The sequence below is a fragment of the Lytechinus variegatus genome, chromosome 9, assembly GCF_018143015.1.
Source record: "Lytechinus variegatus isolate NC3 chromosome 9, Lvar_3.0, whole genome shotgun sequence".
Classification (NCBI taxonomy): domain Eukaryota; kingdom Metazoa; phylum Echinodermata; class Echinoidea; order Temnopleuroida; family Toxopneustidae; genus Lytechinus; species Lytechinus variegatus.
The window spans coordinates 1,882,204-1,909,794 of record NC_054748.1 but is presented as its reverse complement, the minus strand read 5'-3'; the positions used below and the strand labels follow the sequence as shown (position 1 = coordinate 1,909,794).

Sequence of the window (27,591 nt, the reverse complement as noted above, 5' to 3'; positions counted from 1 at the left end):
ATTTTACATCGGACACTTCAAGAGATTTATGTAAGATCATTATTTGTTTTATTTATGTATAATTATTTCCTGTAATAAAAAAGAGGAAATAAAAAAAAAATCAAATTTACTTGTTATTTGTTGCAGTATCGTAACAATATGCCAGCTAGATATTAGAAGTTGTTTTGGCTTAACTTTAATTGTAAAACAAATGGAAATATTTGGGTTGCTTTACAATTCAATCAAATTTACACAGTTTCGTCAGGAAACAGGATGCTCGTGATGTATAACTCTGGCGCGCATGCGCGGCGGTTTACACATTTTCAGCATTGCAGTATCATTTGGACGAATGTTATCGGGATATGAACACCGCAAGGGTCCAAATGGAGCAGGCCGAATTATTGTTTTAAGGACAAGTCCACCCCAACAAAAACTTGATTTGAATAAAAAGAGAAAAATTCAACAAGCATAACACTGAAAATTTCATCAAAATCGGATGTAAAATAAGAAAGTTATGGCATTTTAAAGTTTCGCTTATTTTCAACAAAATAGTTATATGAACGAGCTAGTTACATCCAAATGAGAGAGTTGATGACATCACTCACTCACTATTTCTTTTGTATTTTATTATATGAAATATGAAAAAAAATGATTTTCTCGTCATTGTCATGTGAAATGAAGTTTCATTCCTCCCTGAACACGTGGAATTCCATTATTTTAACATTTTGTGCTTCAGGCAATGAGGTCCTAATGATCAAATTCATAAAAATTGAAATATTGTATAATTCAAACAATAAAAAACAAAAGAAATAGTGAGTGAGTTACGTCATCGACTCTCTCATTTGGATGTAACTGGCTCGTTCATATAACTATTTTGTTGAAAATAAGCGAAACTTTGAAATGTCATAACTTTCTTATTTTACATCCGATTTTGATGAAATTTTCAGCATTGTGCTTGTCTGATTTTTCTCTATTGATTTAAATTAACATTTTTCTGAGGTGGACTTGACCTTTAACCTATTGATATATATCCGAAGCCAAGCATGTACTGTAATTGGGTTACGTTCCTTGCAAACTATTCGCTCTTTATTAGATTACCAGCAACTTTGCTTTCACTATTTTATTTTAAGAAACTTGAATCCCTATTTCTCCGGAACTAGAACGAGGAAACAAAACAGGGAAGTGCAATATTTACATTTTTAAAATATATTTTCATTTTATCTTTTATATTTAAAGCACTTAATTAAAAGGAAATGATTCTTTTTCGTTTATTACAAATGAAGATTGTTTTTCTGCTCATTGAATTACTTTTGTGTCCTGTCATTCGAAATTGACATGATTGAGGAATATTTTATTTCCTCTATTTTGTTCGTCATGTAAAAGAAGGGGAGGCGCGCATAGCTCAGTCGGAAGAGCGGGGTTTCCTATTCCGGTGACCCAGGTTCAATTGCGATCTTGTAGCGATTGCTTAGTCTACGATTTTAGGTGACATACGTAGTTACAGGGTGTATTTTATGATCAAAATATTTACAGTTATAGTACGATTTCTAGTGTTGGGCATCGTAGAGGGTCAAACACGAAGATATTGTATATAATAGAGGCACTACATTTATCGTACGATATCGCTGCGTTGATTGTACGATGCCCGTGGATTCCACGATTCTTCTGCGTTAACCGTGCGATGACCCTGCGGTGATAGCTACAGTCCTACGATTTTGCCAAACAAGAGTATAACTTTCGCTTAAATAGTCATGGTACTTAACACAATCGGGAATCCAAAGAGAAATTTTAGGACCTGCGATCATCTTACCCCAATACGACACACAAGAAGGTCGTTGTGGCCCAGTGGATTAGTCTTCGGACTTTGAAACAGAGGGTCGTGGGTTCGAATCCCAGCCATGGCGTAATTTCCTTCAGCAAGAAACTGATCCACGATGTGCTGCACTCGACCCAGGTGAGGTAAATGGGTACCGGTAGGAAGTAATTCCTTAAGAAGCTGTGTGCGCTATGAACGCCTAGCTTAGCCGGGTTATATAGGAGCGCCTTGAGCACCTAACAAGGTGGAAATGTGCGCAATATAAATATCCTATATTATTATACAATTAGCAGGATGATCATCATAAAAAATCACTCTACGATGATCGGATACCAAATGCACGCATGGCATAGATTTTAGTTGTATATTCTCTGCATCTGTTCAACAAAATATACGTGTAGGCCTATGAAAAATGCTTTCTGTACATGTCCCTGTAGGCCTATATATAACCGGATATTATGCATTTGCTTGAGAAAATCAATAATAAATGTTAAACTACTTTTAATTCCCAATCGCGATAGGTCTACTTCCGAAATAATAAGAACATAATAATAATAATCCGCTTTTACATAGCGCATAATACATCGAAGCGCCTTATTACAGATATATTATTACCCGCGTTACGCTTAATTTCTCCCTTTGCAAAAGTAAACGCCTGGTCACACCGCCCGAGCGTTGTTGGAGCGGTCGTGGAGCGGTAGGGAGAGAGGGTCGATTTCGCTCACAAAATTGGGGGAAAAATGGAAAACAAAAATCGAAAAAAAAATCAATCGAAATCGAAAATGGTAAACGGTAGCGAGCGGTGATGATTTGTTTTTCTCTCCGCTCCACGACCGCTCCAACAACGCTCGGGCGGTGTGACCATGCCTTTACATTTGGATTTCAAGTGGAGGTATTAATCTTTCACACTTGAAATCCAAGAAAAAAATATTATTAATAAAACCATCCATACAATCATATATGATTCTGGCTCCCTCCAAGCTTGCTTTGTATAATGCTGCCATTGCAAGTTGGCATGTTAATCGGAGGGGGGGGGGGTTACTGTATTCAATTTAAATATTGTGCGTTCAAATTATTAATCGGGGTTAATAATGCTAATAAACACAAATTTCTCGTACGGAATTAACTTTAAAGTCAGTGCGCAACAATATGTTTGCACGACGCCATCTCTAGACAAAAAAAACTGCCTCGTTACGACCCTTCATCGTTACCACGGATGAATCGTTTTGATACGTAAAGCAAAGTCTTATAATATATAATCTATACAATGAGAAAAATACTTTCTTTCAAAATTTTACAGCCTTTATGCAACAATTGTTCCAAGTTCAATGGCCATCATATTCGTTAACTAAAACTTAATAAGATTATTACCATTTTTTTTTTTAGAAATGAAAGTGTATCAATAAGAGTATCAACACGATGTACAGGTCTTTCACATGGAGGATATTTATTGAGATATATTTGATTTCGGCGCTCCTTTAATTGTAGTTTAAAGTCTGTTTATATGTATACAAAACTCTAAATCAATTAGCACCTGAATTTCTTAATAATACCATCAAATTATACACTCCCTCTCGTAATCTTCGTTCAATCACTGACACATGCAGAGTTTGCATTCCCTTGTCAAAACTCTCCTCTGTCGAAAAACGGTTTGCTGTAGCAGCTGCCAAGACTTGGAATGCTATCCCTCTTTCAAAAAGAAATGCTTCCAGTGATCTTGGCTTCAAATCACCCCTTAAGACATACCTTTTTCCTCAATAATTAATATTTCCCTTTTTATCTTGGATATTGTAGTAATAATTGCAAATGTTAAATTGTTTTCTACTTTTGTACGCGCTATGGTACTTTTTGTTTTTAGCGCCTCTAAATATCCATTATCATTATTACTATTATTAAAGGGTATGCAGTTAATGTCATAATTAATATAATGACGACACTAATAATATTATCTAGTAACATTGAAAAACGTGAAGATACCGTAAATAATAAAGATTTCATAACACATACCTGCTTCCTGGCAGTATATCACTCTCGTAAAGATCCAGACTGAGATAATTCGGTACAAAACGTCGGCCATTATCATTTGTTTCATAATCGACATTGAATATGTCTTTGGCAGAAACTGTATAATCGTGTAAGATTAATATCATTCAAGCACATCCAGCATTGACATTCCTTAGCTTTAGAAATAATCATCTATCCTTACATACTGGCAGTTAACGTACTATATGACACGGAATAACGTATTATGTTACATTTGTATCTTCCTTGAAAGACGGTTTCAACGTCTCGTAAATGCTTTTCTGTAGGTGTTCCTTTTCCTTGCATGAAAGCTTCTAAAACTCACATTCGGCTATTCGTTTTTAATTCTTCTTGAATGACGGCTTTCAGACGCTAAGGTCAGTTTTAGTATCATACAGAATATTGATAAAAGGAACTAAAAGAAGCACACCATAAACATAACTATCATTATCCTGAAAAACCCGTCTTTTATTTTTTAATACCATTTTTATGTGTTTTATTTTTAGGCTTGGATAATTAGGAGACATTCTTTGACGTGGTGTGAAATTCGAATGGCGTCGAGATTTTGCGTGGTCATTTTTTATGTATCCATGGAGCCATAAAAAAGTACATAGGTTGTAGTAACTTCAAAACAAAATCTTTTTTTTATATTATTAGAAATGAACATTAATGCTAAAATTTGTGTATCATGTTAATTTCTACATTACTATATATCTATGAAAAGAACATTTACATTTTTTTAGTGATGATAATGATAATAATCAGTTTTTTCCCGAGGAAAAGCGCTGCTATTATTACACCGGCTTTGGCGCGAGCTACCATCACCGCCACTCAGTGCACTCAAGGAATAAATCTTGCCGGGTGCCCATTTAACTCATCTGTGTCGGGTGCAGCAGAGTGTGGATAATTTCCTTCCTGAAGGAGAAGAGGATATGGCTAGGATTCGAGCCTTCGACCCTCTATTTGAAAGGCAAAAGTCAGAACTACTAGACCACGATGCGCCCACTATTCACCACTCGGTAGTATAGAGTACCATTCATTAATTCAGTCAGTCAGCCAGTCACCCATTCATCCACTCATAGTTATATTGATTCACACTTTCAATAGTTGATTGATCTATTTTCTCGTACATTAACACCCCCTTTCATCATTAATTTCTGTGTTAAGTTTCAAGTTTATTCATTTGTCTTACAAACATAACAGAGAACAACACCAACAAAAGTAAAATAGCCTTAAAACGGACACACTGAAGCTTTTCGACGTGTATTTATCGGAGTAAAATCGCACGAATGACTAGAAAGCTAAAGCGAAACTATATACATGATATATATATATATATATATATATATTCTACTTGTATATAGAACCGAAAGAGACAATGGACGCTAAACAGTGAGCTGTTTATGTACTCTGATGTGTGAATGTGCTATTTTACGATTAAACGGTACCAAACTCTTACACAAAATAATAGTATACAGAGAGTTTATTAAAGGAGCGATACACACTGCAAACAATATGAGTATATATTATATAAAACAGAATAAAGTCATGAAGTATATTCCCCTATTTTGTAGTTTTAGACATACATTTATGACTGCCTGCCATTGTTTTACTCGGTTTTCCATAATGCCATGATTAATTCATTGCTATAATTTCAGTGTTTTTTATCAGTGAATAAATTATACAATTAGTACTTTTATAATAGATATCTGTACCCTTTTGATAACTTAAGAATTTCAGTTTGATTCATATTATCCTTTAAGTAAAAATATTTGTTTATTTATGTTACCAAGCATTGTTATCTTGGATTTAGATTTTTACTTTATTTTCATGCATGTTGATGATTTATGTTGTTCTTTATTTTCCTCAGGTCATTGATGAAAAATAATTTTATGCTGATCTTTTGTACCTAAATAAATATTTTCTAACGAAACATAATAAAATTTAATGAAGAAATATTTTGTCCACAAAAGTCTCAACGATCAATATCAATTTTTTTGGTGACGATGCATCGTAATCATTCTATCTAGAGTGTATAGCTCATTACATGCCCCCCCCCCTCCCAAAAAAGTCTTTATCTTTGGAATCAGATAAAAATCGGATAATCAACTTCAAATGTTAAAGATAATCATGACTGATGGGAAAGGTGAGGAAAGCATACAGCCATATGTTGTTAGAAAAGTTTTTTATTAAAAAATAGTGTATGCTCGAAATGGACTCAAATCAATTAAAAACAAACACAGAAAAATGGAAAACCTGTATTCTTCTAAATAACGTGCATGCTTTAATTAACACCACCATGACATGTATTTCAAAATGTAAGAAAAGACACTAATATATGCCTTATAACCCGGAGATAACAGATAAATTTGATATCATCCATCTCACCGGTGCATGGGCGGAGATCCCACGGGGGACGCGGGGGCACAATATCAAATGTCCCCCTACAATTTTTATATCTTATAATGGAAGAAATGCATCATTCAAAATGGAAATAAAACATGTATTTTGTCGAAATGACCTTCCATTTGGGTGTGACAACCTTCTTTTTTTTGGGGGGGGGGGGGGGGCTTGTCAAAATTTTCAGCCCTCGGTCCCTCCTTACCTTTTGGGAGATATTTCCGTCAAAAGTAATTGTAGGTGGCCAGACTGTAAATTGCCAATTCATCCACTCACCACAGTCTAATTTCATTTGGTCTAATTCCATTCCGTCCATTCATTTTTCGTCTTACAACCATTTGCTCCATTAATCACTTGTCCAAATCATCACCTCGTCTAATATTAACCCAAGAACACGAATCTTCTCTCAACTTAGACGCGGCACTTCAATCTTCTGAATGTCTACGACCCACCTAGGAACTATCTGCCATCTGAATGACATCGGCATTTGTATCCTGGCACTCAAAACTAACAAAGACACTTATGAATGGTTTGAAAGCCAAATGAGCTGTAACATGATATTTCTGCTGTTAATGATTTATGTAACAATTGGCTTTCCATACTTAAACCACAACTTTAAACCTGAGTTTAAGTTAAACCCGACTTCAAAATATTGGCCATTGTCAACAAAGACCATGGAGACTGGGCACTACAATATTAGATCCCTACACTGTATGTATGTCAGTAAAGTTAATTTGGGTTAAATCGTTGATGAAGGCTGCAGTGGATAGCCGAGAACTTCAAATGAAATTTGCCATATTCTTAATAACATAAGATAAATTTATGAATGTTTGCAATTAAGCCTTAATCAATTTAAATGCGATTTATTGATTTTACCCTGTAGTGTTTAACCTAATAAAATACACTCATTCGAAACTTATACATAACATTTACAGTTTTCGGAGTTAACATATATGATGACGATAATGATAATACTAAGATTGATAATCTATAAATACAACAATTATGATGATTCAATTACTGCTACTTCTATTACTCTACTTCTATTACTGCTGATACTACGATTTGTAATAATGATAATAGTATAGTTACTAATAATAGTATGTTATAATCATAACATCCGGTTCTTCTACAATGCACACCATGCACAATTCAACGTCTTTATGCCCTTGCAAAAGGATTGTGGGTAGTATTTTTTTTTTTTAAGGATTTTTTATTATATTCTCTCAAATCAACATACATAATCAGATTCTATAAACAATTTGTACAAACTATTTGAAACATAATTATAAATTATACAATAAATCCATTACAATATAATTATACAACTTATACATCAAACTTTAAAAATACTAGAAATTAATATACTAATGCGTTTCAGCAATTACAAAATGAAATATTAACAAAATATATGACATGATCAGAGAGAAAAAAAGATAAAAATGTTGTTCCACCTCCCACCCCCCCCCCTTCCCTCCGTCGCCAGGTTAGGAGCATTCTCCCCTTTATGCCTATACTCTACATGGAAGGGACTGCAATTCTCCGTATTGGTTTTTTCTGTGTTTTTATTTATTTTGTTTTGTGGCTTTGTCTCTCGTCTTTGCCTCACTCTCCCTATTTATTCTTTTAATTAAGATTTTCCCATTTCCTTAAATGAAGAGACATCTTGCCTCTACCTAGCGCCAGCCTTCTTTCTTCCCATTCTTCTTCTTTAAATTTCCTTTTAATTTCATCCATGGTTATATGTGCACCCTTTTCCCTCCCTTTGAAGATTAAAAATTTAACAAAGATTAAAAAGTGATTGATTAAGCGTTCTTTTCCTTCGTCCTTTAATTCTACCCCTACAAGAATTTCCTCCCAGCTTAAATTACCCGTAGAAATAAAACCAAACATCTCCTTACAATTATCCCAAACCAGACAAGCATATTCACATTCCAAAAAAAGATGGCAATATGTTTCCTCCTCTTTTTTACAATAACAACAAAGGTTATTTTGTGAGATTTTAAAACGGAACAAGTGATGATTTGTGTAAGCAATGCCGTGTAACATTTTAAACTGAAATTCTCTTAATCTACTGTTCAGAGTACATTGTCTTGGTCTCATAAAAATGTGTTCAATCTTTTCATAAGAGAAACTATATTTGTTTTTTAACCTTTCGAAAACATCAGGTATTGAGAAGTTGCATTTCATAAAATTTGCATAAACGTTTTTAGATACTAACTCCTCCATTGACAAAATTCTTTTTCCAGATATAAATGATATTTCTTCCCTAAGAGAAGCCTCTTTGCTATCTATTTTCATATTTCGTTTCCAGCTGACTGGAAAAGTTTTATAGATTGACTCTATCAGATGAAAATCATTTATGTTTAAACCCTGTCTTTGGAAGTACGAAATGGGCCTTAAGTTTCCATCATAATCCATAATATGTTTCAATCTGTAAATATTTTTTTCATATATTTTTTGGTTAAATATGCATTTCCCTTCAATTCGTACAAATTTATTGTTAAAAAATATCTCATTTCCTTTAAATGTTTCAGATTTTAAACGAAAATCCTTCGTCTCTATCCATACTTCTAACAAATTTATATAAAATTGCGGCAATGCTATCTCCAACAATCCAAGCAAGTAATCACATGAAAATATAAAATTTCCTCCCAGATGTTTTGTGGCATAATTGAAATATTGTATCCATTTCATTGTATTATTTTCTTTTAGTCTTTTAATCCACATAACTCTCTGTGCCTTTATTAACCATTGAAAATTCATCATTTTTAAGCCACCTTGATGGTAATCTAAGTAAATCGTTTTTTTGTTAATCTTATTTCTGCCACCCCACAAAAAAGTAAAAGTCAACTGATCAAGCTCAACATAAACCCATTCTGGAATTGGTGTAAGAGATGCCACATATATGAATTTTGAAAAGATAAACTGCTTTAATAGTTGTATTTTGCCCATCAAAGTTAAATCTCTTTGCTTCCACCAGTTTAACAACTTCTTTATTTTACTTAATATTTCTTTATAATTCAATCTTTCTTTTACTTCTACATCTAAAGAAAAAAAATACACCGAGAATCTTTATAAAATCCACCTTTTGGCCAAAAGATAAATCATATGATTTTCCTTGGGAGGAACCTAATAATAGAACCTTCGTCTTATCGTTATTAACTTTGAGTCCTGACACTTTTCTGAATTTTTCTAAAATTTCTATTACTTTTCTTACTGAATCTAGATCTCGGACAAATATAGACATATCATCTGCATACATAACCTGTTTTACTTCTTCCTTTCCAAAGGAAATTCCTTTAACATCATTATTATATCTTATATTATGCGCTAATACTTCAATACATAAAATGAAAAGATATGGTGAAAGCGGATCTCCCTGCCTTACCCCTCTTTCAACATGAAAATAGCTTGTAGAATCCCCCCCATTAAAAATACAACTTTGGCTATTTGTATATAATATTTTGACCCATTTGCAAAATTGCTGGCCAAGACCGAATGAACCTAATGTTTGATGTAAAAATTTGTGGGATATCGAATCAAAGGCTTTTTCTAAATCAATTGCTATCATATACCCAGGGATATTATTATATAACGTATGAAAAAGCATATCATCAATTAATCTAATAGCTTCTCCTATATTCCTGTTTTTAATAAATCCTATTTGATCTGCTAACACCACGCTCTCCAAAACCTCTTTAATTCGTTTTGCTAAAACTTTGGATATGATCTTATAATCTGTATTCAATAACGAAATGGGTCTATAATTCTTTACGTAATGTGGGTCTTTCCCTTCTTTAGCTAATAAAATAATAATTGCTTGTTTTTGTGATGCCGAAAGTTCTCCAAGAACAAAAGCTTCATTGAATGCCCCAATCAATACATCCTTTATTTCAGCCCAAAATGTACAATAAAATTCAACTGTTAACCCATCGTTACCAGGGGATTTATTTTGCTTCATATTATCGTTGTAATCGATTACAGAGCATGACAATCTTATTTTTAAGTGCAGTTCCAACCTATTGGTTATCTATTATATTATGATGGGTTTCCATATCTCACCAGTAATATCTTATTTATATGGGGGCATTTTGAGGGCAGAAATATACGGCAAACCTACAAATTTCAATGCATACTGAAATCAGTTGATGACTTAAATAAAGTGTAGGTTAGATATGTTCGGTTAGGACGAAATTATGAAATTATCACGCTATATTTCAGATGACTTGCTATTATCACTATTATTCCCAGAAGACTGTTCAAGACTTCGCTTGCTTTTTAATTCTTTTACTTTGACTTTGTTCTCGTTCGTCACTGTCTTCTTCTTCGCCTTCTTTTCATCGATGTACACAATGAAGGTATATAGGAAAGGGTTGATTGACGAATTGATAGGGACGATGAGAATCACTGTCCAAGCATAGAGAGAAGGGTCGAGGGTGACTGCACCGGTCTGAGAAAGGATTCCCATGATGATGACAGGCATCCAACAGACGAGGTCTGTAGCAACGATCATCGCCATGCGAACAGCCAATCTGGTCTCGTGCTTATTGGAGCTGTTCTTCCGAACTTTGGCCGAAGAACGACGAGTCGTGATAAAGATCATAATGTAGCATATCAAGATTAAAGTGAAAGACACCAGATTAAAGCCAATAAAAATAATGATGGAAAGCAACCACGGAGGCCTGGAACCGCTTTCATTAATCTTGAAATTTACCTGATACTCAAAGTAGAAATGTCCAGTGATTTCCAGAACTCCAGTGTCTTTCGCCTCGACATGAAGCGGCAAACCAAGGCAGACGTCGGAAAGTCCGTACACGTCAGGTCTGTATGAGGTAACAATCACCAATCCGATACTCAACAGTATAGTCAACGACCAAGCTGCACCAATAAGAATCTTAGACCCCTTGTGACCAATTCTTAAATTTGGACGGAAAGGGAACATGATCCATATGAACCTATCTATGGTGATCAAGGTCAGGGTCAGAACCGATGCTTCACTGGATAAGAATCCTAGAAATCCAGCAAATCTACACATGTTGGAATCCCGCCACTGAGGGGCACTCAGGTAGAAGGTATTGCCATACTTAAGATCGGCAGACGTAATGATAATCATGTAAACCCCCATCAATATATCAGCCATAGCTAAACTACTTATCATGGTATTCTGGACCTTATCTTTCGGTTTCTTCCTGTCGTTCGGCTTCTTCTTATCCCATAGCCGAATGAAGAGAACGGTGCCGTTTCCGGCAATGGCCAACAAACCCATGACCCATCCTGCGATCCTCAAGGCCACGTTTGGATACAACCTGCTACAGGTGTCTAATGGACTGGTCTGAGATGTCCTCGCACAAGTGGTATTTTCCGATAGTAAACAGCACAATCTATTGTCAGAAGTTGACCTGAATGCAAGAATGAAACCATTTTGTTTGTCATTTAGATGAAAGCAAAGGCCTACATGTATGTCAACTTAGCATTTTCCCCATTATAGGGGTCGTGAACCCCAAAAGAATACCGTAATTAAATATATCCAATACATCTAACTTGTCGAGCAATTCAGAGAAACCTATAATTGGTCAATGAGTAATGATATGAGGAAATTTTATTTACATCTTTACATTTTTCTATCTCCTAAACTTATAAAGAACATCAATATAGGAGACACAAATCTAATGTTTAAAAATTGAAATTTAATCAATTCGATACTATCTTGGTTTTACGTCTTTCGTCATCGAAACTCCCAAGGTTACCTCAAAAAGGTAACTTTATGAGGTGACTGTTGAAATTATATTGAAAACGGAACTTCCACATTTTTGGTTGTCTGCAATTTTCTAATGATTCCGATATCTTCGAGACATTGGACCTTCGGCGCCACTCGTGATACAGATTATACAGAAGCAAGAAAAGAATAAAGACATGGGCCTGTAACACACAGGCCGATCGACTGTTTGCGAAATAAAATGGTATATAAAGATCATCTATGCGTGTGCAATTTGGTCAGTAGTCTGACTTTGGTAACCAATCAGAAGCAAGTTTTTCACATTAGGCAGGTTAGGGATCAATCGCAGACCCCTGTGCTTTGGGACCTGATTTCAACTCATCGTGCACATCCAAGAAATGTGATCTACGGAAATTTCTTTTTGGAAAATCCATGCGGTGCACGTACTGATCCGCAACTTCTTTATCAGTTACGAATGACCACGAAACTCATGCAAAAACTGGATGTAACTGTGGGTAATGTTTCAGTTCTGTGTGTGCAACGAAAGACTTCATTTTTATTTTCCGATTTCGCTTTAATTCACCGCAGATAGTAGAGGTTCTTGACAGAACATGGTCAGGGTTTGACATGCGGTTGTGGCAGCTACGATAGGTGCGTCTGTGGATACAAAACTGGCTTTCTTTTTTCACCAGGCTTCCAGGGAAACATGGGATTTAGAAACTAAGTTTACGTAAATTTCTTTGTTTCCATTTATTATACAGATTAAAACAAAATCAAAGTGTGAGTACATTTGTTTTGATAGTGGTCAATCTCTGCATGAAAACAAGTTAACTTACATTTTCTGCAAGGATGCAAGTCCGGTAAGTGCATTCGAATCTACATCTCTCAGTTCAGTACCAAGGAAGAACCTAATAAGAGGTAGGGTAATACAGAATAACATATTCCAGTCGAGACTATGCATGTATTTTATCTGTATAATGTTTATATAACACTGTATATGTATTACCAACGCTTTCACCATTGTTACTGCATGTTGATCCGACTACTACCACCTGAACCACCATGAATATTAGTCATGCTGCTACCTTTTTACCAATACTTGCCTCTTTAAAGCAGAACATCTACAATATTACACCCAAGTCCCTCTCATTGTTCAATAATTTATTTTCATATTTTCGCTACAGGTGTTACAAAGACAGCAGCAACAAATACTACTACTACTTCTTCTACCTCTACTATGATAGTACTGCCAGATGCGGGCACACATAATGTTGATGCTATTCATCCCCCCTGGGGAGGGGATTGGTCTTTGTGTATCCCTCGAATATGATACCAAAGTATATCTCTTTCAGTGGCAATTAGCGAATTTACTGTGAGAATTTAACTCCTGGAATAAATGTCCTACATGTAGATGCATTGTTATTTCCGTCCCAAACAATTGATTTGAGGCAAACAGATTCAAAAGAGAGCCTTACCCTGTTAATTTCATTTTAATTATCTCGAGTTTCAAAGAATCTTCTGTGTATTTGTATGTATATGGACTCTCTTGTTTAGAGTCACAGCTTGGTTCCTTGATTATTGTGAGATTACGTCGAAAAAAAACGTTACATCTCCTCTTAAATGTAATTGTAATGTAAATGTAATTAGTGTTGCATGAAGAGGTTGATGCAACAAATCGAAAAGCTCTCTTGTGTCTGTGGCAGAAGTACTGACGAAAAATACCCACGCTGGTTAATTGAATCAGGTTAACATGAAAAAAAATCCCTGACATTGCTTACAGATACTGGAGATTTGCCAGTGAGTCAAATGCATGCCCTTCAATGGTATGGATGTGGTTGTTGGTTAAGAATCTGAGGCGGGAGGAAAAATAAAGAAGAGCTGGTTTTAAACAATGGGTAATTTGGTGTTTGTAAACAAAGTAAAGAAAACATCTAAAGGGTAACTATTCTAGGCTGGTGTTTCATAAAGCTGTTCGTAAAGTTACACATTACTTTACGATAGACTGGAACATGTCCTTATACATATGTCAGCTACAAAGGTATACAGGTGTATGTCATACAACACAAGTAAGGGTCACCAGCCGTGCGTAAAGTCATTCCTAACGTACGAACAACTTTATGAAACGGGCCCCGCAAATTGATAAATGGCGTTGAGCAGGGAGTTTTCACAACCACAACGCAGAACGTTTTCGGAAACCTCGAAATCTGTCAAATGCGCTTGTGTTAACACAGTCTTTGTCGAGGTACGGTGAATCAAAACAGCAGTTTCGTCCTGGATTCTGGACAAACGACATAAGATGTAATGGTGTTGTGGATCAGTGGATAGGTCTCCGAACTTCGAACCACAAGGTTGGAGGTTCAAATCCCACAGCAAAACTCGCGTCATTTTGCAAGGCGTTTGTCTACATTTGCCACTATCCTCAGGCGTAGTAAATGGGCACCCTGAATGCTCAAGCGTGAGATCAGGATAGCCGTGCTAGAGTCGGGGTAATAGTTTGCAGTGCTGAGAAAACAAATTTTGTATTTAGCGCTTTATAAATGTTGCATATCATTATTATCATTATTCTTTACATTCTCCCTTCAGCTCCGAAACTTAATACGAAACCGCAGTTCCAATACAACAAGTTTGAATATATTTTCTTCATGATTTGACTTTCGTTTTCAGTTAATTTGTTGTGTTATTAACTTTGTTCTGCGCCGCGTTGCGAAAAATCTGTTATCTTTGTTTTCAGTTATTTGTGAAAGTGAATGCAATCACCTACTTTAATGAATTGCAAAATATACCACGAATTACAAGGGTAATTTAACTTACAGATATTGAAGAGAATGCAGTCCTGCGAACACTCCACTGCTTAAAATGTTTATTGAATTCGATGCCAAATTTCTGGGGAATAAACAAAATTACTCCATTACAGACTTGTTACGTCTTGGATCGACCCCTAACATCACAACAAGAAAAAATCCTCTAGATCGGCATCAAATTTGTAACGTCCAACCGAACGTATTTGGTTGCAGGTGCACCCCGCAACGCCCAGTTAAGCAATGTAAGTAAGAACTCTTTTCAAATTCAAAACGTCGAAAATGCTCTCTCTCTCCCTCCATCCCCTTTATATATATATCTCTCTCTTTCCGTCTCTCTCTTTATACCAAAATGTTAAACTTCCACGATAAAAAAAATATAATTCTAAAAAGATATGCAAATTTGCACAATTGATTTAAGACTTAAAAGAATAACAAATCTTCATATGGTTAACGTATTGCGTATAAAACCTTGGCTATCCCTGTTTGTAACCGTTGTCTGTGAAAGCAGATAATAGAACGGATTTTTTTTTAGAAATCAGCTAGTTGTTTCTTTTTCAATTTGGAAAGTATTATGTTTATGCAAATAAGATGGTCAAAATAGGTGTAATGAGATTTAGCAAAATCGAAGTTTATTGATAGACCAGTTCCCAACATGTACTTCCTAATGCCTCTAGAAAATCACGCCTCTTCTTTTCTTGCAAATGATGAATGAAAGACTGCAATTTAATAAGAGATCAGAAGGGAAATGACAATGATGGAACTTACAAGATTTCAAGTTTTCCCAGGGTAAAAAGTGCTCCAACTTGTATGTCTTTAATCTTATTTGATTGCAGATACCTGAAAGTAATGGGGTAAATGCGTGATATAAATTTTCTGATATTGGATAATAATGATGATAATAATAATATAAAATTCTTGTTGTAAAATTGTTCCACCAGCTGACACTGCTTTACCAGATTTAATGTTTAATTAATACTCCTTTGGAATAATAATGCTGGACGCCAATCTAAAACGCGGAAGGTTCCATGTTCTTATACCCTTTAGTATTACCGAACCAGGGGTCGAACCCACGGCCTTCCTTTCATGGGACAGGCGCTCTTTCACTGAACATCCTTTTTTCATTGGCCAACGATTTTATTTTATTTTATTTATTATTTGTTTATTTTTTATTTATTTGTTATTTATTCATTCATTTATTTTTTGATTACTTTTTTACTTTTTATTCATCTATTTATTTTTATCTATCTATTTATTTATTTATTATTATTTTTTAATTTTTTATTTTTTGTGGGGGGGGGGTAATTGTACTGTCCTGTTACCGTGGCCTGTGGCACAGTGTGGTAGTCATGTGATATTCCTATAATATGCTCATGTGGGACTGTCTTCCAGAACTGGCCTGTGATACAGTGTGAAACTGTTCTGTGGTATTTCTGTATTCAATACTGTCCTGTAGTATTGTCCTATAGTTCTCTGCGTGGTACTATCCTGTTGTTTTCTTTTTAGTACTGTTCTGTAGGAGGTATGTGAAATACTGCAGTGTAGTATTCGTGTAGGACTATCCTGTCGTATTCCTATATTGCTGCCATCTGGTACTCTATTAAACTATCATGTGATATTTCTGTCATGTGGCACCATTCTACTGTACGGGTCTGCAATATTCTCCAGTTAGTCTGCCCCCCCCCCATGAAAAAAAAGCAGTATCTGACATTTTTTTTCAATTTTCACCTTTTTCATAAAAACAGTCAGTAAACATCCCTATTCATGTGACACATCAATTTTTCTGAATTTCTTTTGGGAAGCCCACTTTTCAGTAACTGCAAAACGCAGTATCTACTCTGAACTTACGGTTTCCCCACCGAAAAACGCAGTATCTACATGATGAGGCTTTTCCCCTTGGAAAAAACGCAGTATCTACAAAGCTAGTGTTGTACTAGACTCTTATATGTATGTTTGGATTTTATTTTGCTTTTATTTTTCAGTAAAGCATGTTGTCTTTAAAAAAACCTCTTTATAAGTAAAATATGAATTATAAAACTCGAATTGTCTAAGAGAGTCAGAAATTTGAAGTAAATGCTGATAAGATTAAAAATGAAAATTTGAAGCAAGTATGGGTTAAGGCTAACCCATCAGACCTGACTAGCATTCATTTTCATTGTTTGCAGTAGTGCAAATGAATGCAACACTGCGCTGCAACTCACAACTATAAATTTAGTCAGTGTCAGTATAGGAGCTAGCAGCTGTCTGCTGCAGATATGTTTTCGAGGGCAAATTGATGGTCTCTCTGGCCTTAAATAAAACACCCGGAGATTCATTAAATCGGTAAGTTAAGATATTTTCTCCTTAGATTTGTTGTAAAGATGAAAAAGTTATCAAGATGAAGTAAAATACCAACAGCCTAGGCCCCTAACATTAGGCCTAACGTTAATTAATTTAGACAAGATGAGCATCATGTCGAGAATGGGTTGCTTGACTCGATGTGCGAGTGACAGAATGGCACCCGTAAAATAGGCCTAGGCTAGATCTAGGCTCTATATTCTATCTAACGTTAGATTAGGTCTATCGTTAGATCTAGGTCTTCTATTTGCTTTGGCCTTTGCCTTTGCTAAGCCGCCATTATCAGTGGCGGTGGTGCTTTCTGGGTGATAATCTAACTTAGATCTAAAGAGAGTCTAGATCTAAGAGTCGAGATCTAGATCTAGGCCTACATCTAGTTTTAACTTCTAAGGCTATGAGTTAGACTTCACAATCGAGACCTAGATCTAGATAGAAGTCTAACGTTAGACTACTAGGCCTAGATTATATCTAGGCCTACATGTGGAATCTAGATCTAAAGTGATCATTATGCATGTAAATCTAGATCTAGGCCTACATGTAGATCTAGATTCCAGATCTAGAATACTATTTTGATTTGCTTCGAGTTTCCCCAAAGTATGTACATTTTGGTCAATAACTAAAAAAAAAAAACAACAACAAATTTGTTTCGGGGGCTTGAAATAGGCATATTTATATCCCATAATTTGATAACAAAGGGATGATAAGAAATCAAAGAGTTTCGAGCGGCTTTGAAAAAAACATAAAATGCTTAGGCCTAATATCTCAACTTGTGCAAAATGTAGATACTGCGTTTTTCCATGGGGAGGGGGGGGGGGGGGCAGTAGTAGCCCTGTGGTGATGTTTCTGTTTGTGGTAACTCCCGTAGGAACTCGGCAGGACAGCATTTTTTGCTGGTAAACGCCAAGCTGGTATATAACCAATTACCTTGAAAACACTTTACGTCTACGTTAATCAGTCATAGTGGCTGACGTGTGTGGTACTGCGGTAGTGCGTGTGTTCATATTATGTGTTAGCGTTGTATGGATAGTGGGGAAAGTGTGAGGTAGGCCTACTCCCTGCAGTACTTTATGCAGTTATAACCACAAAAAATGTCAAAGGACGCGAACCTGTTGTACTCGTGTTGTACAGTGTCATGGCAACGCCCAACATTACTCGCGCGTTATGTCTCTTGGTACTGAGGCCTGATAATAATATAGGGTATTTATATTGCGCACATATGTCCTCAGGGCGCTCCTATATTACCCGGCTAAGCTAGGCGTTCATAGCGCACACAGCTTTTTAAGGAATTACTTTCTACCGATACCCATTTACCTCACCTGGATTGAGTGCAGCACATTGAGGATCAGTTTCTTGCTGACGGAAATTACGCAATGACTGGGATAGCACATGCTTAGGCCCTACTTATTTTTTGAATCGGTAATGTCGAATGGCCCTGCCTTTACTTTTGACGGGTGACGGAGGGATGGGATACAAATCTGCTCAGATTTTCCCACTTTGAAATTATAATCGAAACTATGTTCCCCTCATTCTAAGTTTTCACAATGTTACTTACAAGAATTGTAATTCCTTCACGTCGTCAAAAACTCCTTTATCGATTCCTCGAATCCTATTTTCGTAAAGACTCCTGTTGTCAAGAAAATACAAGAGATCAGGGTGAGTAAACGGATCATGTAAGTAATACAGTATAAATGTTAACAAAAAAAAAACAGACGCAAAGTCGAGTTGTATTAAATAATTGTTGCATTAATCCTCTCGTGAGATGTGTCCTTAAAAGCATTCATTCTTACCGTCTTAGTGAAAATAACATGTCATAAGCACAGGACCATAATGTATGGCAAGAAAGAATATCTTCGGCCAAATAATTTGAGACCATAAATTCATGTGGTATGTCGGTATGCTTTGACAAGCAGTAATTATTCTTTGCAGCGATGTAACTTTTGTTTTGTGCCAGAGTAAGGCATGATGGCAAGTAAGGAATCCAGATGTCATAATCCTACAAGGTTGTCATTGATATCCATTGCTTAACATTTGTTTCTATGACTAATATTTTTGATTATTTAATTAACACTTATTGTTATTAATCATGGAGTGTATCAATTGAAAGGTAATTTACAAATAGGCACACTAACTCATGTAGGGTTATGGCATCGTTGGCATCTGGGGAGCGTTTCATGAAAGGACTTGTCGGACGTTTTATCCGACAAGTCCCATTTCATCCGACGGTTACCATAGGAACAGTGCCTCTCAGCCAATCAAAATCATGGGAAGATGTCAGATCTGACAACTTGTCAGATGAAAATAATGATGAAACGCTCCCCTGGATTCATTGGTTGCAATCAAGTCTGTCTTTGCCGCAACTCGAACTTTACTTCATGAAAAATACCTCCTGATTATCAAAGCGTTTACTACATAAACATGGAATCAAATTATTCGGGAGAATATACTCATAAATAACCATTTGCATCAAATTGATATCAGTATCCCTTTTCTAAAATTTCAGGGGCGCTCTTTCCACAACTCTAATTGGTTCCTTGTCAATGTTTTGAACAGGGATAACATGGAACGATGAGCGTGATTGAACATTTCCAGACATTAATGGATGAGTTCATAATGATTGTTTCATTATGAATTATGGCTCGGATTCTGAACTAGGGATTACTATACATTCGGGTCCAAAATCGTGGTATAACTATGGAAAGCCAACTGCGGCATTAATCACAAGCAATAAAGGTTTTGTTTGTGTATGTGGTACCCAATACATGCAAAATAATGTGGGAATGATGACGGAAGCAGTTAGTTTTATCACGGGGAACATAGGGAAAGGAAGTGGTAAACATGATCAATATACGATGGAAACAAATTTAGGGCATAGCCAACTTACATATGACTATAGAAAGCCAATTAAACCATTATTCACAAACAGAGGAGTTTAGGTTTATCAGAACATGTATATGATAATAATAATAATTCAATGTAACGATGGTGATGATGATGATGATAATAATGGTAAAAACGAATTCTGCAAAACTGTCTACAAAGAGTTCCTGTATGGTGTATAATACTCACAGTTGTCGAAGGTTGGTCAATCCAGAAAATACACCCGGCTGTATGTAATCTAAGGCGTTACCGAAAAGATCCCTTGAAAGTCGAATACAAGAAAATTTTGATTTTCTTTAATCATTTTATGATAATAAGACATAAGAATAACCTTAGGTTTACCATTTAATTATGGCACCGTCCATTACAAAGGGCTACATCTGTAACTCTTAGCTACGAGAAATATAAAAAAAAGACAAAATATTATGCAAAAAAATATTGCATAATCGTTGGTTGGTAAAAAGGAACCACCCTTGAAAATAAAGAAAAAATCAAAGAAGAAGATGTTGCTCAATCGGACATTTGATTTTTTTTTAAGGCATTATTGGACAACTTTTTACCTTAAACATTGATAACAGTCTTCCAATACCAGATTCATGTGAAATTGAGGTTTGGAAACACCGAGCCCGTACTTGGGATTATTTGTGCATAATTATGAAACTTGGATAAATACTCTGCAATGAAATGCTAGTTAAGAACTTATAAAGCTTCTGCAGTGACTGCACCTCGAAGTGCTAATTTTCCTAGTTCTAATTTGAACTACATAAAAAATGAGCACTCCGAAGTGCAGTCGCTATACAAGCCCCCTAGGTGCCAAATTAGTGTTTTTTGGAATTGAAATAATAAACTTTAGTAATTAGGAATGGTTAATTATACAATGTTCTTGAGGTTATATTATTCAGATAAATTCTCACTAGTGATTTCTTTGGCGACCCTGAATTGTGATTATGAAAAGTTTCGAACTAAGATACCGTTGTCCATGAAGACCAACCGTTCAAAAATGCGGGTGTTAATTAAACACCAGCCCGGTATCTATCGGTAAACACAAGAAAAGCGTTGAAACCACTCCAGTTTAGAATCAAACCGATATTGTTTAAACACTATTGGTATTGCCTTAATGCATACCTCGTGTTTAATAGCCTAATTCCAAACTGAATTAGTACTATCTAAAAGATGAATACTCACAAGAAGAAAAGACTGTCCAAATGTGTGAAGGTACCATTTTCAATCGAAGATATCTCGTTAAACTGGAGATTACTTGTGGGACAGAGCAAACAACAATTATCATAAACATGACAGATGAAGGGCATTATGCTACACTGTAAAAACTGTGGTGTTAAAACTGATACCAATAATAGAGGACCACACCCTTAGGTGTTAAAATTACACCCTAGAGATTGAACACAACACCAAAGAGTGTGAATGTAACAACCAAAGGTGTTGTAATCACACCTATAGGTGTAAAACTAACACCACCAATTTAACACCGGTGTAAAATAACTGGTGTGGTCCTCTATGTACACCGGTTAACACAACAGTTTTTGCTGAGTACGTGCAATGCCAGTGGCTCTGGATATCATTTATGTTAGAACTCCTGATTTTATTTTTAAAAATGTTAGAGCACACCAATCATCTATAATAATTGTAATAGCATTACTACTGAGAATAGTAGTAATAATAATGATAGTAATAATGTGCTACTACTACTATTAATACCGATAATAATCATTATAATGGTCAACGTCTTTATAATAACATAATTGCTATAATTATAGTGGTAATTTATTATTCTTATCATTATTGTTATTCATTTTTGCTGCTTTTTTGTTACATGTATATTGATTCGATGATTGTAAACCTTTGAAAATGAATAAAACATATAAAAAAAAATTATAGTGGTAATAGTTGAAATTGGTGGTGATAAAAATATGAAGAATTACAGATTTTTTTTTCGTTCACCTCGGATGGCCAACTTATCATGTCGTTACTTATGACGCCGCTTGGAACTTGTTTTATATGCTAGGCAAAACGTGGTGGCTTTTAACTTTACTTGCGGGGCGGTATACCCGTAGTTTTGTGATGATGACCATAACATCGCCCATGACTTACATGTATTCCAACCTTTGTAAACCAGCGAACGCTGTATTTCTGATCTCTTTAAGCTTGTTTTCTCCTAAGAGTCTGTAAAACAAGATTACATCAATTAATTAATTGGGAATTCTGGAAAGTTTGAGTGACTTATCATCTCATTGTTCGGCAATATTTTACGACAAACTTTTCGTCAGGGTGAACTTCCTCTTAAACGCTCATGCTAGCTTCATTATCATATTTTATGGGTGAAGTTGATTTCCTCTGTATGTTTTGAAAATTGAAGAAACATGGAATCGTTATCATGGTTTATTTATCATTATTTTTTTAATATCGTATTGAAATGATCACTCCTTCAAAATCGCAATATTCATACTCAAGAAATATTTAAACTCACAACGTGAGGAGACTCGGAAATGCACTAAAAGCATTATCGTCGATAGAGGTCAAATTCACACGCCATATATATCTGGAAAAAAAAGAAACAAAAGAACGATATCAACAGAATATATAACTGTGCCAGCTGAATTCAGTTACTGTCCGCGAAAACAAGAACAATAACAGAAACAGGTTTTGTTTTGTTTAATCTTCGCATATTTTATGGAGGTATTTTACACATGCTCCTGTGCTTGCAATTAATACTTTGCGGTTAAAATCACTTATATTGCTATAGCTTCTCGGGAAAACTTGGTTAAACCCAATCTTATTCTGGTATAATAATGATAATAACGTCACATTTTGCCAAGGGTAGCCACTTCAGTTCTGTAAACTATTTTACCACCGGACCCTGCTTCACATATTATTATCCCGGCATTAGCCGGTAAGCTTTAAACAATAAAATGAACTCCCCAATTACATGGAGTTGTGAATTAAAGAAGAAGTTCGAGTGAAATCTCACTTATAGTATAGAGCAAAATTGAAATATGTTACATCGTACAAGGTCGTCACTACTCTTACATTTATTATCTCGAATGTGGGGGAATATCACGAATTTTTGCAAGGCATGCACATGTAAAGGCCTGCATGGTTTGAATTTGATGACAGGGCATAAGTTTAATTCTATGGAAGCTTAAAAGTGCCACCGAGATATTGATATAATTATCTCGGGAAGTCGACATCTTGATAGCAAAAGATAAGATGACGAGATCCCAGATCTCATCATGTCGACATATTTTAGAAGAGATGATGAGATGACAAGATCCCGGATCTCATCATGTCAACATCTTTTAGAAGAGATGATGAGATGACATGATCCCAGATCTCATCATGTCAACATCTTCTGGAAGAGATGATGAGATGACAAGATCCCAGATTTCATCATGTTGACATCTTTTAGAAGAGATGTTGAGATGACAAGATCCCGGATCTCATCATGTCAACATCTTTTAGAAGAGATGTTGAGATGACAAGATCCCGGATCTCATCATGTCAACATCTTTTAGAAGAGATGATGAGATGACAAGATCCCGGATCTCGTCATGTCGTCATCTTTTAGAAGAGATGATGAGATGACAAGATCCCGGATCTCATCATGTCAACATCGTGTAGAAGAGATGATGAGATGACAAGATCCATGGATCTCATCATGTCAACATCGTGTAGAAGAGATGATGAGATGACAAGATCCAGGATCTCATCATGTCAACATCTTGTAGAAGAGATGATCAGATGACAAGATCTTCGATCCATGATCATGTCATCTAATCATCTCTTCTTAAAGATGTAGACATGACGAGATCCAAGATCTTGTCATCTCATCATCTCTCCTAAAAGATGTTAACATGATGAGTTCCGGGATCTTGTCATCTCATCTCTTCTACAAGATGTCAACATGATGAGATCCGGGATCTTGTCATCTCATCATCTCTTCTACAAGATGTCAACATGATGAGATCCGGGATCTTGTCATCTCATCATCTCTTCTACAAGATGTCAACATGATGAGATCCGGGATCTTGTCATCTCATCATCTCTTCTTCAAGATGTCAACATGATGAGATCCGGGATCTTGTCATCTCATCATCTCTTCTACAAGATGTCAACATGATGAGATCCGGGATCTTGTCATCTCATCATCTCTTCTTCAAGATGTCAACATGATGAGATCCGGGATCTTGTCATCTCATCATCTCTTCTACAAGATGTCAACATGATGAGATCCGGGATCTTGTCATCTCATCATCTCTTCTACAAGATGTCAACATGATGAGATCCAGGATCTTGTCATCTCATCATCTCTTCTTAAAGATGATGACATGATGAGATCCGGGATCTTGTCATCTCATCATCTCTTCTACAAGATGTCAACATGATGAGATCCGGGATCTTGTCATCTCATCATCTCTTCTTAAAGATGAGGACATGATGAGATCCGGGATCTTGTCATCTCATCATCTCTTCTACAAGATGTCAACATGATGAGATCCGGGATCTTGTCATCTCATCATCTCTTCTACAAGATGTCAACATGATGAGATCCGGGATCTTGTCATCTCATCATCTCTTCTAAAAGATGTCGACATGATGAGATCTGGGATCTCGTCATCTTATCTTTTGCTATCAAGATGTCGACTTCCCGAGATAATTATCTCAACATCTCGTGGCACTTTTAAGCTTCCATATAATTCGATTACAGCCAATACAATGAATATTTTCATTCAGCAAGAATTTGATCGACATTGTGCTGCAGTCGACCCTATTGAGGTCCGGTTAGACCCGTTGGAAATTATTCATTGAACGCTTTAGCGCCTATATTATGTAGTCAAGGATAGGTCCCATAGAAAACTGACCAAACCTTGGTTTTTCATATATACAATATTTTTTTATGGTTTCTTGTCAATTCGAATTTTCCGGTTTCGAATCTGAATGATGCCACTCGTGTAACCTTCAGCATTTGCCGCAAATTGGAAAAATCCAATACGGCCGCCAAAATATGCAAATAACCCATGAAATCATGAAATTGCCCGCACATTAGATATAAATATAAGTATCTGTGTTGCAGGAGTGAAATACGCTATATGAAAAAAACGATTTTTGACAAAAAATATATTCTAGATATTCAAAATGGCCGCCATAGACCCATGTATTCTGTATTAAGTACAACATGAATGGGGAAAACAACATTTCACAAAAGTGAGCACTCAATGCAAGTAATTTAGATTTTTAGTGAAATGATTGGTCAAAAACATGATTGCTGACGAAATGTATCATTTATCATGTATGTGATAAATGGAGCATTTTAATATTAAAAAAGCCACCAAATGCCCTGACAATATTATGTACAATGGGGACAAAAAAAAGAAAAAAATGTGTATATGAGAAACCAAGGTTATGCCTCTTCTATCCTGGACTATGGAGGCATATCTCAGCTAGCCGTGGCCTGGGGAAGGCGTGGTCGGCCTAATTATGTATCAGGTATTAAGCGCAGTGAAGTTAACTGCGCTATATAAATGAATGAACCCATCATCAACATCACCATTATTAGTATTATTAATATAACCTTTATTATTATGATTACTGCTATAAAAATTGTTTGGTACCTCAAAATCGTAAAATATCTTTAAAAACGGACATACTCAAGCTTTTCGACATGCATTCATCTGTTTCGCCAGAAGGAGTTCGTAAGAACCCTTGCGCTGTTTCAGTTGCTTCGCTTTAATATACGGCTGGTACCAAGCCTAACTTGTTTACTTGACAGCCAATCACGGGTCGCCATTTAGCATCCATTGTCTAGTTTCGGTTCTGTTAAAGCATAGGCCTATTGTTATGCTCTAGCGTTTTAGTCCTTCATGCGATTCTACTCCGGATGAGGGCATGTCGAAAAGCTTGAGTATGTCCGTTTTCAAAGCAATATTTTACAATTACTGTTATTATCAATATCATTATCACTACAACTTACAAGAGCGTAACCTGTCTCTGCCGGTTCAATAGGTGTTCAGGACGAAATTCTATATTGTAAAGCTGGAAGTACGCGTAGATTTTAGCAAATTTTTTAAAAATCATTTCTAAATCTCGATCAATTTCCTTCGATCTCTGAGGCAGTTGCCATGTCTTTATTCTAAAGTCATCTACTAATCTTGCAGCAGATAGGGTCGACCTTGTGCGTTCAGTGGACACATTCCTGCATATGTGGAAACAAAGAAACAAGAAGCCAGAATTAAGATACCTAATACATTTCAAAAGAAAAGTACAATCGCTTCATAGGTAAAAGAACGTAAGTCGTAAGGATGCGAAAACCCATAAAAAATGCCTAGCAATTGAGTCTTGGAACTCTTGTTGGACCCCGAGCAACCGAGGATCCCATGACTGGTGTATTATTTTGTTTGCGAAGCGCTTAGAAATGTCATTTCCATTTTATCAAGCGCTAAATAAAAATGGATTATTATCAATATCATCATCATTACTATTATCGCTTTCATCATCATCATCATCATCATGGTTACACCGTACATCGCACTGACGACTCTATCTTCACTGTCGAACACTCTACGAACTGATTGCGACCAATAAACTGTTGTGGTGTTTTGAGAGATAAATAGTTTTAAGAATATTGATATAAAAAAAACTGTACTCGTGCGTCAATCCCTGTAGTAATAAATGCATATTCAATTTCAAATCGTAGCGACGTCATAAAAATCATACTATCGGCTGATTTATGGCCTTCGGCCACAAGTATATACCGCAAAAGCCACTTGCCAGAATCGGATCCAAAACGAAACACATATTGATCAGAATCGAAAACACCGAACATGGATTGATTTATTGATGACTAGATTTAGAAAGTACATGTTGATAGTAATTCCGCCCACATCTGTAAAAAAGGAAGAAAATATCAAAGACTTGCCAATATTCGTTAACCCTTCCGGTGCGGCAGTAGTCCACGTCCTGGACGATTTTTATTGATTGGGCAAACCATATCGGACCGTACCCCCGCGCGCACACATAACCAACACACACACGCCCTCAACTGATTCACGTACCCGCAGTGATTCACTTTCCCCGAAAAAAATGTGACTATTCTGTGGGTGCGTGTGTATGCGTGTTATGGGGATGTGGTGTGTTATGTGTTTGGTAGTCGTATCGTGCAAAATAACAGTCTAGGGGAGCGTTTCATGAAAGGACTTGTCTGACGTCCTGTTTTATCCGACAGTTACTATAGTAACAGTGCTTCTCAACCAATCAGAATCCAGGAAAGTTGTCAGATCTGACAACTTGTGGGACGAAAATATTGATGAAACGCCCCTTGGAGGTGGACTAGTGCGACAGGCCCAGATATGGCTGATTCTCTTCCTCATTCATTTACTTTAAAAATATGACGTAAAGATGAATCTTTTTCGTAGTACTAATTTCCTTCATGCTGTTACTGTATATTGTAATTGATTTACCTTTTTTAAATTACCTTACGCCTTATACACCCCCCCCCCCCCCGTTAAAAAAATATTAATAAGAAAAAGGCAGATTTGCAACAGCCTTTGGTACATTAACTTACATGCAACGCAGGACAGATGGAGCTGGTTCAACAGGAGTAGGTATGCATATGATCCCTGCAACAGAAT

General features: G+C 36.0%; 1 protein-coding gene across 1 annotated transcript in view; it reads right to left on the bottom strand.

Moving 5' to 3' along the window:
• Nucleotides 1-10,179: 10,179 nt before the first annotated feature.
• LOC121421527 (G-protein coupled receptor GRL101-like) overlaps nucleotides 10,180-27,591 on the bottom strand; it is a 29,310-nt gene continuing 11,898 nt past the window's right edge. The window contains exons 6-17 of the mRNA XM_041616269.1: nucleotides 27,525-27,579; nucleotides 25,935-26,156; nucleotides 22,434-22,505; nucleotides 22,058-22,129; nucleotides 21,134-21,205; nucleotides 20,138-20,209; nucleotides 18,624-18,695; nucleotides 15,503-15,574; nucleotides 14,748-14,819; nucleotides 13,715-13,786; nucleotides 12,773-12,844; nucleotides 10,180-11,619 (exon numbers count right to left, since the gene is read on the bottom strand). Coding sequence (XP_041472203.1) covers nucleotides 10,431-11,619; nucleotides 12,773-12,844; nucleotides 13,715-13,786; nucleotides 14,748-14,819; nucleotides 15,503-15,574; nucleotides 18,624-18,695; nucleotides 20,138-20,209; nucleotides 21,134-21,205; nucleotides 22,058-22,129; nucleotides 22,434-22,505; nucleotides 25,935-26,156; nucleotides 27,525-27,579 — 2,114 coding nt within the window. The 3' untranslated portion in view covers nucleotides 10,180-10,430. The remainder of the gene's footprint in view (nucleotides 11,620-12,772; nucleotides 12,845-13,714; nucleotides 13,787-14,747; nucleotides 14,820-15,502; nucleotides 15,575-18,623; nucleotides 18,696-20,137; nucleotides 20,210-21,133; nucleotides 21,206-22,057; nucleotides 22,130-22,433; nucleotides 22,506-25,934; nucleotides 26,157-27,524; nucleotides 27,580-27,591) is intronic.